Here is a 15,459-nt window from a genome sequence, read left to right on the forward strand (position 1 = left end):
GGGAAATTGTCCGATTCTTTTACGCAGCACTCGCGGCAAATTTTTAACGCTTCGGCGGACTTTCAAGTGCTCACTGGCAAGAGCAAGGCCAAGATTCTTTAAATATCACCGTCGTTTTAGGCTTGGTTCATTATTTATGCGATATATTATAACTCCATTAATTGTCGCTATGTTCAACGAAGCATAAAAAATTGTATGCGGCCACTTGTTTGAGTTACGGCACACGCCATACATAGCGCATAATTCACCAGCAACATCGGCCCCACATTTGGTTGTGTCCGGTGTTGATCTCCGGTTTTCTCATCAGTGTCATCATGGTACAGGATTGAAATCAGCAAAGCTATCTTATTCTATAAACTTTCTTTTCTTATTTTTAGGCGTATGAGAAACAAGAGATATCTTTTTGGAAAGCCAATCGGGAGGTAAAAATCACTAGAGGTAAAAAATGGGGAGGTAAACTTTTAGGAATCTGCACTTTGCATTTAATTATTGACAGTGGAACCTTATCATTATCCGATATCTCTTGTTCAGTGTCACTAGGTTGACTACATCCACTCAAATGCTCATCAACCTCACCAGACCCAAGATCAGACGGTACTATCCGACTCGAATGAGTCAGATTCTTCAATAACCGCTAAGATACGTCGTCTTTCTAATTTTTTAATAGTTTAAAACCATATAATAATGTCAAAGTCGCATGAATGGTTGTAAAATTATAGGCAAATTAAAGAAGCGCGAGTAATTTTGACCCAGCCCCGGGTTAAGGACTTTCCTACAAATTAATGAGAGCCTAGACCCATTTAATCCGGCTCTACCGAAAAATCCGTTCTTAGCGGACGTTTACTAACTGTAAACTTCGGATGAGCGAATGACTCAAAGATTTTATATATTTTTGAAGTAAATAATTTACAATATGAATATACATATAGAAACCATCATACATGTCAATAAATTTGTAATGTTTATATATATATATATATATATATTTTTTTTTTTTTTAATTCGGCTTGGCTTATCACTAAGCTTATTGCTTATTGCCTCCCAGATATTAACAAAATCCAAAAATAATTAAAGTCACCTACGTATTTCATTGTTTTATTGGCTTTATATTAACGTGTAGATATCGACGATGATATAGATATCACATTTAGTATAAAAGCATAGGTGACTGTTTGTAAGGCATCATTGATCAAAAGGAAATTGTATGTATTTTTGAATACATTGGAACATATTCGCTTATAAATTGTTTTTTAAATTTATTACTGATATATTGTTGTCAGGTTCAAAATGAAATTCTTCATTGCATTTGCTGCTCTCATCGCCGTCTCGGCTGCGGCCTCGTTCCACAAGCCCTCGTCCAACTTCGACGCAGAGTTCCAAGCAATCATGGATGCTATCAACAGCCCTAGCACCGACCCAGCCACCGCTATTCTTCTGCAAGAGCAGCTGCAGTCAATTCTTGGAATCGATGTTGAACCAGTCATAATTCCTGACCCAGTTCTCGTCGACGAGCCTCAAGAAGTACCACAAGAAGTACCACAAGAAGCAGCCCCTGTTAGCTCTCCTCTTGTTAAAATCACCATTAACGTCAACACCGAGTCTGCTCCTGCTCCTGCCCCTGGTAATGTACGTCCCGAGCCCGTGCCAGTTGATTTCGAGACCATTGAGACTAACCCAGTTATCATTGATCCCGTTATCGTTGATCCCGTTATCGTTGCTCCCATTGATCCCGAAGCTGTTCTTCTCCCCGGTATCCACAACTAGTTAATTATTAATATCTATAAGTATAAAAGTACAACGTATACTTGACACGTCTATAATGTTATAAGTATTTTAAGGCAAACTTAATAAAGCCATAACATATCATGAAATAAGATTTTTTTCTCTCATCATCTTTGATTTAAAACTCTGAATAATCTCAAAACTATTCTTCGTATACTCACATAAAATAAATACTTGAAAATATATGTAAAATAAAATTGTATATAAAATCTGTTGCTATGTTCCAAGTGATGTATCTTTTTAGGGTGTTTTTTCCTTGAACTTGAATCTCAAAATATTAATGTTAGGTAATGTTTCATATGCTTTGTATACTTACGTGCACTATTTAACTATTTAAAATATTATATATACAACTAATATTTTCCATATAAAATTCCATATAAAAGTATAATATAATGAAACAACGTTTTCGGATTTTATCAAGGTTTATTAAGTTTTGGTTCACGGGAGGACTCCTCACGTGACCATGGTTGCATTAAATGTAAAGTATCCGAAACGTCGGGTATCTAAAAAACTTAATAAGCCGCGATAAAATCTGAAAAAAAGTTGTTTCATTATAACGAGTGAAATTCTCGTATACATTAGAAAACAATACAATAATATGTAAAAAGTAAATAAAAAGTAAAACTTTACTTTTTAATTTTTTAGTCTTAGTTTAATTAGTTTAACAAATAGTTGAGTAAAATGAAGGTACAGTTTCTTTACTGATAAACTATTTATACAAAGTGTGTTGAATGACGGTGCTAAGGGACTAAGGAATTCCCGTTCCAAACTGTCAAAACAATCGAATTCCTGAGGAAGGGTTTTGTTGACAGCGCGGATAGGGTGACAACGTGTTTGTAATGGTGGTGCAGGCTCTTGGTGTTGCAGGCGACCACAAGCGATGTTGACAAAAAAACAAAACAGTTTAAAAAACCTTTTAATAATCTAAACATTAATTAAAATACACACAATCAAGCAGTAAATTCAAGTCCTATATTTTATTCAAAGTCATTAAATGTGAAACCCGAAAATCTCTCAGTTATTGTTGTTTTGAGTTTAGAACATTGGTACTAATATACTGGGAGGATCTTAGAAAGAACATCTTTTCTTTTACTGTCGACTGCCGTTGGATTTATAATAATCCTGGTAAGACATATGTAAGATGAAATTCACAACTAAATTGGAAGATATGAAAATATATCCAAAATTTTGGTAAAGGATTTTTTGTTTCCCCAATCTTCCATTATAGGGGTTCAAAGGAAATAGAAGTTTGTATGGAGGAATGATACAATTAAATTAAGTAGCAGTCGTACAAAATAACTATAGATTATTTTGAATATTGACTGTGTTGATAGTTTAAAAAATATTTTTAAACTAGCTTCCCGGACAGACTTCGTTCTGTTGTTCTTCTTAAAAAAATTTTTTGGTATCAAAACCTTCTGTGGGCCTTAAGAAACATACTAAAAAAAATGAGCAGAATTGGTCGAGCCATTCTCGAGTTATGTGCTTAGCAACATTAATTTTTATTGATATAGAAGATTATCTGCCTGCCCTGCACGAGCCCGAAACTGTTCTGAGCTTACTAAGAATAATTGTGAGGTGTACGACTTCTCCAGATAGAGTAGTTGTTTTTTGATTCTTGTGCATTTCACATTGTATCTAAATTAATATATTTTTAAATAATTAGTATCTTCAATTTAAATAAAACTTATATATAGTGCATCATATCATCACGTTCATATGTCTTATTAGATATCAATTCTGAAGAATTTTAACTATATGGCGCTATTAATTTTTTGGCAATAATAATTACTTACTCTAAATTAAACATAAGTAAAGAATAGTATTAGGTATTGAAAAATTGCAAAGGTGTGTGTGATTTAACCTGATTTCTTAAAACTGGTCATCAAATGTAACTTGGAAGTGTTAAAATAATTGTAATAAAACTATATTACCTATAAACTATACCACCCAAGATGTGTAATTAGCAGTATAAATTTGTAGTAAAATATAGTACATATATGTATATTCATTAAAATTTAATTGTCTATGTTCTTTTCCTTCCTTCTTCCAACAAAGAAGGAGGTTCTCAATTCGATTGTATTTTTTTTAATGTATCTTACTTCAGAACTTTTGACTGGGTGGACCGATTTCGATAAAAAATATTTCGATAAATATTTTTTTTTTAATTAAAAGGTGGTATGTGTCATTTGGTCCCATTTAAATTCATTTGAAATCTAACAACTACTTTTCGAGTTATATCTAATCGTCGACCTACGTTGTATTATATCGCATAGCTTTTTACTGGGTGTACCGATTTTGATGATTTTTAATTTAATCGAAAGCTGATGTTTATCATATGATCACATTTAAATTTCATCGAGATTTGATTAAAACTTTTTGAGTAATCTATGATAACGCGTATTTACTTGACTATTTTTTCGTCTACTTACTTTGTATTACTTGCGATTAAATTGAAGTCGGTTTTTTTTCGTTTGCGAGCAAACACAATTATAAAATATAGCAATATATTTTTATTCACACACATAATACATCATATATCACAATGATTACGTAAGATCTTCTGATTGTGAACCTTTCCTTACATCGTTTAGTAATACTTTAGTTGAGGGTGTCGGGAACGTTGACGGGGAAAACGGGGTCAATAGGAGCTACTTCGACGGTCTCCGGTTTCTCTACGACGATGACGGGGGACGGATCGATGTCGCTGCCGTTGTCGATGATTACGGGTGAGGTTTCGATCTCGCCAACGTTGTCGACGGTCACGGAGTCCGCAGAGCCAGAGTTGACGTTGATGGTGATCTGGACTAGAGGAGAGGTCGCGGCGGGGACGACGGGCTCAATGATTGCGGGTCCAACATCGATGGGGTGGAATTCTTCGCTAGGGTCGATGATGGCAGGGCCAACATCGATAGGGTGGAATTCTTCGCTAGGGTCAATGATGGCAGGGCCAACATCGATGGGGTGGAATTCTTCGCTAGGGTCAATGATGGCAGGGCCAACATCGATGGGGTGGAATTCTTCGCTAGGGTCAATGATGGCAGGGCCAACATTGATGGGGTGGGAGTCACCACCAACTAATGCGGGTCCAACGGCTATGGGTACAAAGCGCGCGGGGCCAGCAACGGTCACGGCGAGGCAAGCAGCAGCAATCAGGAAAGTTTTCATTTTTGCTACGAAGGAAATAATAAATTAATAAAAAAAAAATGTTGTGAAACAAGGAAATATTTTAAATTAAAAAAAAAACATTTCTTACTTGTTTGTGGTATTGCGTTGAATGAACTATGATCACTTTGGGAAAAAGTGGAATTTTTATACTTGTCTTTATCTATAAACTTTAATATCAAAAGATTATCATTTAAGTATCTTTTACGATTCGAACGTCTTTATCAAATTTTAGAAATAGGCCAGGGAATAGGAAATATTTATATGTATAACTAGCTTTTGCACGCGGCTCTGCTCGCGCAGGACACCTACCCAAGGAAGTACCTAAGGGTTAGACCATTTATTTTTTCAGTCTATGCTGAAAGTAATTCTTTATATACTACATTAGAGGTTCTGCCTTCAGATGCTATCACGACCAAGTTGTTAGATGAGTTCACTCTCGAGCAGGCCATGTAAAACTGGCCGTGCGAGAAGCAATCCCCTCTAAGATCAATTTCTGCTCTTTTCTGTGACTGAGACTTATTCATCGTCATTGCGAAACAGACTTTAAGGGGGAATTGCAATATTTAAAGGCGATGCCAGAATTATCGAATTTTGGGAAAAATTATGGTACAAAATGTAATATGTATTACTCCAGCACAAATAAAACATTAATTTAAATTAATGTTATAATGATGTATTTGAAGTTCTCAAACTTATAATTATTTATTTTTTATTGGAGTACACCTACGAAGGTTCGAAATGAATAGTCACCCCATAGTGGTGGAACGGGAGTTCAGTTTAATTAATTTTATGTCATGTTCGTCGTCTTAGACTTCGAAATAACTGCCATTTACGTAATCAACGTCCCAAAAACTTAAATAATGACACCCATGTCGATTATTTGGTTTATTTACCCCATTTCACCCACTAAGGGGTTGATTTTCGGAAAATCACGAAAGAAGTTTTTACTTATTTATTTTTGGGAGTACCCCTACGAAGTTTCAAATCGAAATGTCTATTTAATATTGTTTCGCCATACAAATTTTGAACCAGCATTTTACCCCTTTAGGGGTTGAATTTCGAAATATCATTCCTTATTCCTCATATACATCATAACGGGAAACTCTGTGCAAAATTTCAGCTTTTTAGGTTCAAGGGTTTGGGCTGGGCGTTGATGAGCGAGTCAGGACTTATCTTTTTATATATAAAGATACATGCATAATATAGTAGAAAAAATACTGATAATTTTAGAGGTTTCTAATGTAATTATTTTTTTTTATTTAAAATTTTACATCCACGGGCTCAAAATGCCATGCCTTTTGTTAACATGCATGCATTATTTATTACTACCAGAGGCGATTCTTCATTGCGACTACCAATTGATAGTCCTGTGACTGCCTAGTAAAACATGGGCATAGGGCATGGTCCGACGCTGACGGTATTTTTTTTCGTTGCAATTACTTTTTGATGGAAAAGCATACACATCATTCATTCATTCGTAATTTCTGAACATATTATTATTTTTCTTATCTATGTCTATATTTACACTTATTTGCTAGTTATCATATATGTACACTTATTTCCTAGTTACCATATATGTACACTTATGTTCTACTTACAATATACACTTAACCTATGTTATTGTTAGTAAGGTTTTTTAAATATATTTATTTATATATAGTTATTATTAATATTTATTTATTTATTATTTATTTATTTTTGTTATTTACTTACATTTCACTACTTTGCATACTTACCTAAATACATCTATATAATTATATCTAATTTATTTCTACTTTATTTTTATATCAACCGCCGTACTGTGGTCACTGATTCATAGACCCCGATCACACGCCTGCCCCCAGCATCTTGAGCGGAGCTTTGCCTTTTGCGACATATCACGCTTGTAGATGGTTCTTTTTATGTTGTGCTCCATGATGGTCTTCGTCAAGGCACCCAGCGCTCGACTAACGAACCTGGCGATTGCGTCTTCAGCGTCGTCTAAAGTCGTGTCGGTCGTGGCTGGTCGCTAGTATGTATTTTGATTTTTTTTATACTTCCTATTACCAAGAGCCTACAATCGTGTCAATACCAAGTAAAACATTTTTTTTTTTTTTAAATATTACCCGACTGCAAAGGAAGGGTTTTTCGCGCGTATCTTGTATATATGTATGTAATACTCTTTTTTACCTCATATCTCTAGAACTGCTGACATGACATATTTACAAAATTGAGGTATCGTTAGATTCGTCTTAGCGGACCAAATATTCTTAGATAGGTGAAGTTAAAAAAACAAACATGGCGGCTGTGCGAATCCAAAATATGCGATTTTTTTTAATATTACAATATGGGTATTAAATTAAAAAGCTCGATGGAAAGATTTTAAAAAGGTATATCGTGATTATTATTACAGTAATGCCAGCTGACTAATTTTCCACTGAGATACAACCAGCTGATATTAATTTTCATTTATAGTAGCATATAAACTACCAGGTAAATTTTTAGTTGAGAAGAAATCATTGAAAATATTTTTTTTCATGTTCAAGCAGCCAGCTGACGTACAATCCAGCATGATATGGTCAACTAACTTTATTTTTCCTTCAATATACTAGGTTCCGACAAGAAACTATATTCCGACAAATTTTAAAGTCGGAGGAAATGACTAAAAAAAAAACTTTTTTTTTTTGAATATCATATCAAAAATTGACCGCTCCAGCGGGATTCGAACCCGCGTCTTCGACTGACCGTGTCGGCGCTCTAGCCAATTAAGCTATGGAACGATGTACCCGCTAGAGCGAAACTTTTGATATGATGATTTTTATTTTCGGTTTAAGCGAGCAATTTTTGATATGATATTCAAAAATGTTTAGAATTCGTAATGTGAGGGTAACACAAAAATAAAATCGTACATATTAAAAAAAACTTTTTTTTTCTCATCATTACAGCCTATACAGTCCACTGCTGGACATAGGCCTCCACAAGTTTACGCCAAAAATAACGTGAACTCATGTGTTTTGCCCATAGTCACCACGCTGGGCAGGCGGGTTGGTGACCGCAGTACGCTTTTTTTTCTCAATTTCAATCAAATCAAATTTGTACCTGGCTCCCGGACCAATACCTATACATATTATAAAAATAAACAAGATTTTATGCGTGCGTGTGTGTCAAATATATGCTCTCTAAGCTCTTTTAATATCCATAAATAATTTATTATAATATTGAGCTCTTTCAAAAATGACATTTTTTTGTGCCTTATTTCTTCGTGATCTATGTGTAAATATAATATGATCAGCGTTTGTAAGCCTAATTTTACTTATTTATTTTATTTATAGTGTTTTATTTATAGTTACAGCCGAGAGGCACTAACACACACAGTGGAGATTTCGAGCATTGTGATTGGTGAATTTACGGTCCGCTGCACCCCGCTCCGCTCCGCGGTCAGTGGAAACGCACCCTTAGACCTGGTTAAGTACTGATTAAGAATAAATAAGTATTCCGGTCTTAACGAAAGTTTTCACCTCAATATATCTTAAAAGTATGTCTATTATATTGGAAATTAGAAGCATGTAATTTTAGGTATTTGATTGCATATTAAATAAATGTTTTAGCGTTTGCGAAAATTTAGGATAGTTAAATAGGAGATTAGGTCAAATTACTAAAATTATCTGATAATGACTAGAAAAGGCCTAAAGAAAGACTGTTTGTCGCAGAATTGTTCTATAAAGTCTGATCGAGAGTGAGCTCAGCGAGCTGGTAGCTCTGGCGCATGAAAGTCGATCTATAAATGTGCTATAAACGATGTCTGAAATTATTGTAATATAATGATTAGATACTACTTTAGTGCCTCTCTGTAAATATAATCAAATTTCTACGCGTATATTTGATTGTTTACATTGTTTTTTTTTTGTATTCGTTGATTTTTGTAAAAATTCTATATTGATTTGCGCAATTTCTTACAAATGATCGAGTAATTATTGAAGCAAATATAAGTCCATGAAGGGTGAAAGTGACGAAGTTAGGTTTTGTTTTTGCACTCTTGGAGTGCATTGATGCATGTCGGAAGGTTTCTTCTGCTATGGGATCACGCCGTAAAATGCACCTAATATGTACATATACATGATACATATATGATAACTAGCAAATAAGTGTAAATATAGACATAGATAAGGAAAATAATAATGTTTAGAAATTAGAAAGGAATTATGTGTATACTTCTCCATGAACAGTATTTAGTAATGAAAAAAAAAAAACCGTCAGCGTCGGACCACGTCCTAGTTTTACTAGGCAGTCACAGGACTGTCGATCTGCAGTAATAAAGAAAAATTGCTAACTAGTATTTTTAATCATGGTGATAATTTATAATGCGATAAAATACTTCTTTTTACCCATGCGCGTTTTGATAAATCATAAATGTTGTAACTGTGTCGATCAAACCTTTCGTGTTTATAATATTTTTATAAAAAATCAAAAACATTTTCCTGTTTCCTTTTCCTTGTCGTTGCATACTTTAAACGTAACATGTAAAATCATTATACTAACACTAATTCATGTGTTAAGCTCGTATGACATAGGTACAATAAATAGATTAAAATGATTTTCTTATCAATGACTTTTTTACTTTTGATGACGAATGCGAATTAATAAAAAAGCTGACATTTAGATATATATTTTTTGATTAATAATGTTGTAAATAAAAAAGGAGCCCGCCGCTATATAACAAATGAATTTATGATAGTAATATTACAATTTTATTGACGCCTTACGGAAGTTTATCTCTTAATTTACGACTAAAGTACTTTTTAAATATAATATTTGACAGCTATTTATCGTCCATAAACTAAAAACAATTTTTGCAAGTAATTCCTAAATTCACAATTTTAATAACTCTAATAGTGTTTTTGTTGTTTGATTTAATCGTTCATTTAATTTTCAAAATCTTTTTGAAAATCTGTTTTGTGATTATTTTTAAATTATAAATTACAAAAGTTTTCTATCATTAATTGAGTTAATACGAACTTCAATAAGATTAAGTGTGGCCGTGGACAAACACTTGGATTTTATCCGAAATAAAAAACAAAAACAATTTAGTGTTTGAAAGTTCAGTGAAAACATATAACAGATATATCATCGAATATGTAATAGAGCTGTGTGAGGAGTGAAACTTTATCCATCTTATAATAAAATAATTATAAATAAAAAAAAATCACTGCCATTAATTATTGAGTAAGGGTACATACAGTAGGAATTGTCTTGCTCATAATCTGAAGCGGGCTGATTGATAAATACATCACATAAATACATAAATCTTACAGAAGATTACAGAAAAATAATACGGTTTACACATAGTGTTGTGTTCCTGAGGTAGTCATAGCTAATTGATTGGTTGGTTTAATATAGTTAACACGAGCTATAATGCATTGAAACCGGAAATGACTGACAGTGGGCGTAGGGTCAGTGAAGTTAATTTAATTTTTCAGCTCATAAGCAACTTCAACACCATAAACATTAAATTCACTTCATTATGTATTAAATATGGTAACCACTAACCATCAGACACACCGGGAACTTGCTTGCATAGGTATAAAAATGTATTACTTATACTTCAAAATGAAATAGTTACTATGATACTTGTTTGTAACCATTTTCTTTCATATAAATTATGATGATACATTTTTTATTAGTTGGGCTTGGCGAAATTTTTTTTTTTTCGTTTTTTGTACCCTAACAATCTGTAAATATTTAGTTCTTAAGTTGTGAATTGTAAATATGTATAATATTTTGTAAAATAAAAGTTTAATTGCATATTTATTTTTGAATTATATCTATATTTATGAGATATTTTTAGTCACATAAATTATATCAATGCTGTGTGGTTACCGCATTGAAGAGTATAGCCACCCCTTCTCTTCCCGTGGGTGTCGCAAGAGGCGACTAAGGGATAACACAGTTCCACTACCACCTTGGAACTTAAAAAGCCGACCGATGGCGGGATAACCATCTAATTGCTGGCTTTGAAATACACAGGCCGAAGACGTGTAGCAGCGTCTTCGGTGCGACAAAGCCAGCCCTACGGTCACCAACCCGCCTGCCCAGCGTGGTGACTATGGGCAAGACACATGAGTTCACGCAATTTTTGGCTCGAACTTATGGAGGCCTATGTCCAGTAGTGGACTGCGATAGGCTGATGTGATGATGATGATGTGATGAAATTATATCTTAAAGATGTAGTTTATTAATGGCCTGTTCTACCTCACGCTGTTAATGTCTATTTGTATCGTCATCGGTCAAATAGTGTTTTCTACAACTGTACAACAGGCCCTTAGTCTTAGATGTTTCAATTAGTCATCATCATCATCATCATCATTTCAGCCTATCACGATTAATTAGTCGACAAAGCAAAATAATTGAGAACACAACACAATAAAATAACAATATAACTTAGTACAAAAACGTTCATAAATATTTTTAATGCTCTAATCAATAAAAACTGACTGTGAGCCTATTATAATAATTTTGAGTAAGTATATCAACATAATTACATTCTCAAACAAGCTTAAAAAGATTAGATTTTTATATTTTTTATTGTTGAATTAAAATAACTAATGCAAAAATTACACGTTTGTTATGTCACAAATATTAAATTGACAGTAAATGAAGAAATATAAACTTAAGAACAGAAAAAAATATACCAAGTTATAATTTATGTTTTTCAACGTAAAATATAATTTAAGGAATAAAACGAAAATTTAAACACTGCAAACATTGTCAAAATATTTACGTGTTCCATACAAAACAAAAACATTCTCAGAACTATCATTGTTTTATTATTATTAACATCTTGAACGGAGTAACGATTGAAGACAATAGCTATGTTTTCTGATTTTCTCACAAGCGAAAAAAAAATGAATTCAGTTGTCATCGACAAACTTAATTAAATACGCATTAGGTAGAAATCAAATGTATCACTATCACATCATTTTCGACTAAAGAATGAAAGTAAAAAGTTATGAGGTACTACCATAAAGAAAACTTGAGTATTGAGAGCATCCTCCTTTTTTGAAGTCAGTATTACAATGATTCTTTGTTAGATCTATCTAATGTTAAGAAGTAGGAATATTAGATCCGACCGCAGTAATTTAGATTCAAGATAGGATAAACTAGATGATAATAGTTTTCCTACCTTAAATGTAAAATTGCTGGAAACATAAATTCTTTTACACAGAACATGTGAGTACATAAGTACTATCATAATAACTGTTGTAAAAAGAAAAAGATTACCTCTAATCCTTGTGATAAATTATGTATTGAACTGATGAGGATTACCATTGAAAGGTATAATTTGTAAGAAATGTAAAGAACCAAGGTGATATTTAATAAATAGGGATTAAAATGTGAGGTCATTAGCAGACAGTTGATATGCTATTGATAGTTTTGATTGAGTTCATTTATTTGAATAAATGTTTTTTTTTTTAAATAATGACGTAATGAATACTTCGTAATAGATAACAAATATTAGTTAAATTGTAGTATATATAACGTAGTAATATAAGTTAATTGTAGTTAAATATCGATTCGAAACAAAAAAAAATTACCTGTTGCTTTTCGAAGTTTTCTCCATAAGAAACGATATAAGGTGCAGGATAGGTAATTAATATTATATTTAAACTAAACAATAAAAATAAAATAAAAATAAAGTTATGTGGTGTCATGAGACACCAGGTAGGAACGAAGTTCTTTCGGATAGTATAGAAGCAACACAATTTAAGTAAAATTAAAGCAACAAAAAAAATGTTGAATTTTATATATATTTTTTCTAGTTCTTGGTTTTTTTTTTATTTTTTTTGTTTGGTTTTTAATTAAGTACATAAAAGTATTTAGGAAATTTAGTATTTTAGAAAATAACAAATACCGTAAAATAAAATAAATCAAACAAAATAATAATAATAATAACAATTCAAACTATTGTGAAATAAAAAAAAAACATATTATGGCTTTTATTTATTTTTGTCAACAGTATAAAATTACATAAATAATTTAAAAAAGATTACTAGTAATATTTTAGTTTTACAAACGTCATATTATACATACGTGTGACTGATATTAAGTCACTTCCGTTATATATTTTTCTTACGGTTTTAGTATCACATTTTTTTCAGTTCGGCCGCCCAGCCAAATGTCAAGCCTGCCGTAAGGAACTTCGTTCCAATAATGTATGAAGTTAAATCGTGTAAAACAACGCTGAGACTGACGATTTATAGTGTTTTTAACTATTTGTGCCAGATATAGGTACTGTTTAGTCCTAGTTAATTTAATCATGAACTTAAGAACCCATCATTTTATCTCAGTGATTAGAGCCTAAAATAGTTTAAGTGTATCTGTGTAGCAATATAAATATTTGTTAATTTCTCATATAATAATAATAGATATAACATATATATATATATATATATATATATATATATATATATATATATATATATATATATATATATATAACATATATATATATATATATGTTATATATATATGTATGTATATATGTTATATATATATGTATGTTATATATATATATATATATATATATATATATGTTATATCTATTATTATTATATGAGAAATTAACAAATATTTATATTGCTACACAGATACACTTAAACTATTTTAGGCTCTAATCACTGAGATAAAATGATGGGTTCTTAAGTTCATGATTAAATTAACTAGGACTAAACAGTACCTATATCTGGCACAAATAGTTAAAAACACTATAAATCGTCAGTCTCAGCGTTGTTTTACACGATTTAACTTCACACATATATATATATATATATATATATATATATATATATATATATATTTGTGTGTTATATCTATTTTTATTATTCATAGGAGTATACAACAATATTATCCTATTTATTATAAGTATTCACTGGTTATTATATCCTCCGCAACACGGCTGACTGGTAGAGATAGCTTTTTAGCGTTAAAGCCGTCAATATACAAAGCTTAAACTACGAGTATGTTGTAAATCTAAATAAATAAATAATAATAATAAATAAATATCTACGCAATACACACACTGTCGTCTGTTTCTAAAGTAAGCAACTTAATGCTTGTGTTATAGGTAACAGCCGACTGGTATATAGCTACATTTTTTTTCGATATACATACTTATAAATAATACATATATAAATATATAAATAAATATTAATATTACACCCAGACTCAGGGTAGGAATCGAACCCACAACCCTCGGAGCAGAAAGCAAAAAACTGCGCCAATGGGCTAGTCAAATATATATTGTATTTATCCTTGTTGACAATAACCAAGCAAGTATCATTTATGGTTTGATGCAGGGTGTGTGTATTGAGATTTAATTATTATTTTTTTAATAAAACTAAGTCGACAAACGAGTCTACAGCTCACCTAATGGTAAGCGATTACCGTAGCTTATAGACACTTGCAACAAATCAGCAGTATTATTTAGCTGCGAATGCAGAGGTAAGCTAACCAGAATATACTTCAGCTCAAATTTGATTCAGTAATTAGGAAAAATTTTGATAACCATAATCTTTCTTATGGAATAAGCTAATCGTGCGTCGAAGTTGACACACACTAAAGATATATTTTAATATATTATATTTCTTCGTGAAGATTTCATGTGATTTGTTTAATCATTATGCTCAAAAAACTCATGATGAAACGCATGCTTTTTAACCGACTTCCAAAAAAGGAGGAGGTTCTCAATTCGACTGTATTTTTTTTATATGTATGTTACATCAGAACTTTTGACCGTGTGGACCGATTTCGACAATTTTTTTTAATCGAAAGGTAGTGTGTGCCAATCGGTCCCATTTAAATTTATTTGAGATCTAACAACTACTTTTCGAGTTATATCTAATAATGCGTTTTTACTTGACGCTTATTTCGTCGACCTACGTTGTATTATACCGCATAACTTTCTACTGGATGTACCGATTTTGATAATTCTTTTTTTGTTGGAAAGGGGATATCCCTAGTTTAATACCATGATAACGAAACTAGGATCTGATGATGGGATCCCAGAGAAATCGAGGGAAACTCTCGAAAATTCGCAGTAACTTTCTACTGGATGTACCGATTTTGATAATTCTTTTTTTGTTGGAAAGGGGATATCCGTAGTTTGGTACCATGATAAAGAAACTAGGCACTGATAATGGGATCCCAGAGAAATCGAGGGAAACTCTCGAAAATCCGCAATAACTTTTTACTGGGTGTACCGATTTGGATAATTTTTGATTTAATCAAAAGCTGATGTTTATCATGTGGTCACATATAAATTTTATCGAGATCTGCTAACTACTTTTTGAGTCATTTTTGATAACGCGTAGTTACTTGACTATTTTTTCGTCGATCTACGTTGTATTACTCGTCGATGTAATTGAAGTCGGTTATTTTTTCGTTTGCGTGCAAACACAATTATACAATTAGTATCAATACTTAACTTGCTGAGTTATCATTAGTATTACAAAAGCACGTTGTCGACGTATT

The 15,459-nt window shown here is 32.1% G+C and overlaps 2 protein-coding genes across 2 annotated transcripts; one reads left to right on the forward strand and one right to left on the reverse strand.

Moving 5' to 3' along the window:
* Positions 1-1,287: 1,287 nt before the first annotated feature.
* LOC123661823 lies at positions 1,288-1,871 on the forward strand. The gene has a single exon (XM_045596763.1). The coding sequence runs from the start codon at positions 1,288-1,290 to the stop codon at positions 1,762-1,764; it is 477 nt and encodes a 158-aa protein (XP_045452719.1). The 3' UTR covers positions 1,765-1,871.
* A 2,409-nt stretch (positions 1,872-4,280) lies between these two features.
* On the reverse strand, positions 4,281-4,953 carry LOC123661351. Its single transcript, XM_045596320.1, has one exon. The coding sequence runs from the start codon at positions 4,951-4,953 to the stop codon at positions 4,387-4,389; it is 567 nt and encodes a 188-aa protein (XP_045452276.1). The 3' UTR covers positions 4,281-4,386.
* Positions 4,954-15,459: the final 10,506 nt, after the last annotated feature.

This window comes from Melitaea cinxia, chromosome 17 (genome assembly GCF_905220565.1).
Source record: "Melitaea cinxia chromosome 17, ilMelCinx1.1, whole genome shotgun sequence".
NCBI classification, from domain to species: domain Eukaryota; kingdom Metazoa; phylum Arthropoda; class Insecta; order Lepidoptera; family Nymphalidae; genus Melitaea; species Melitaea cinxia.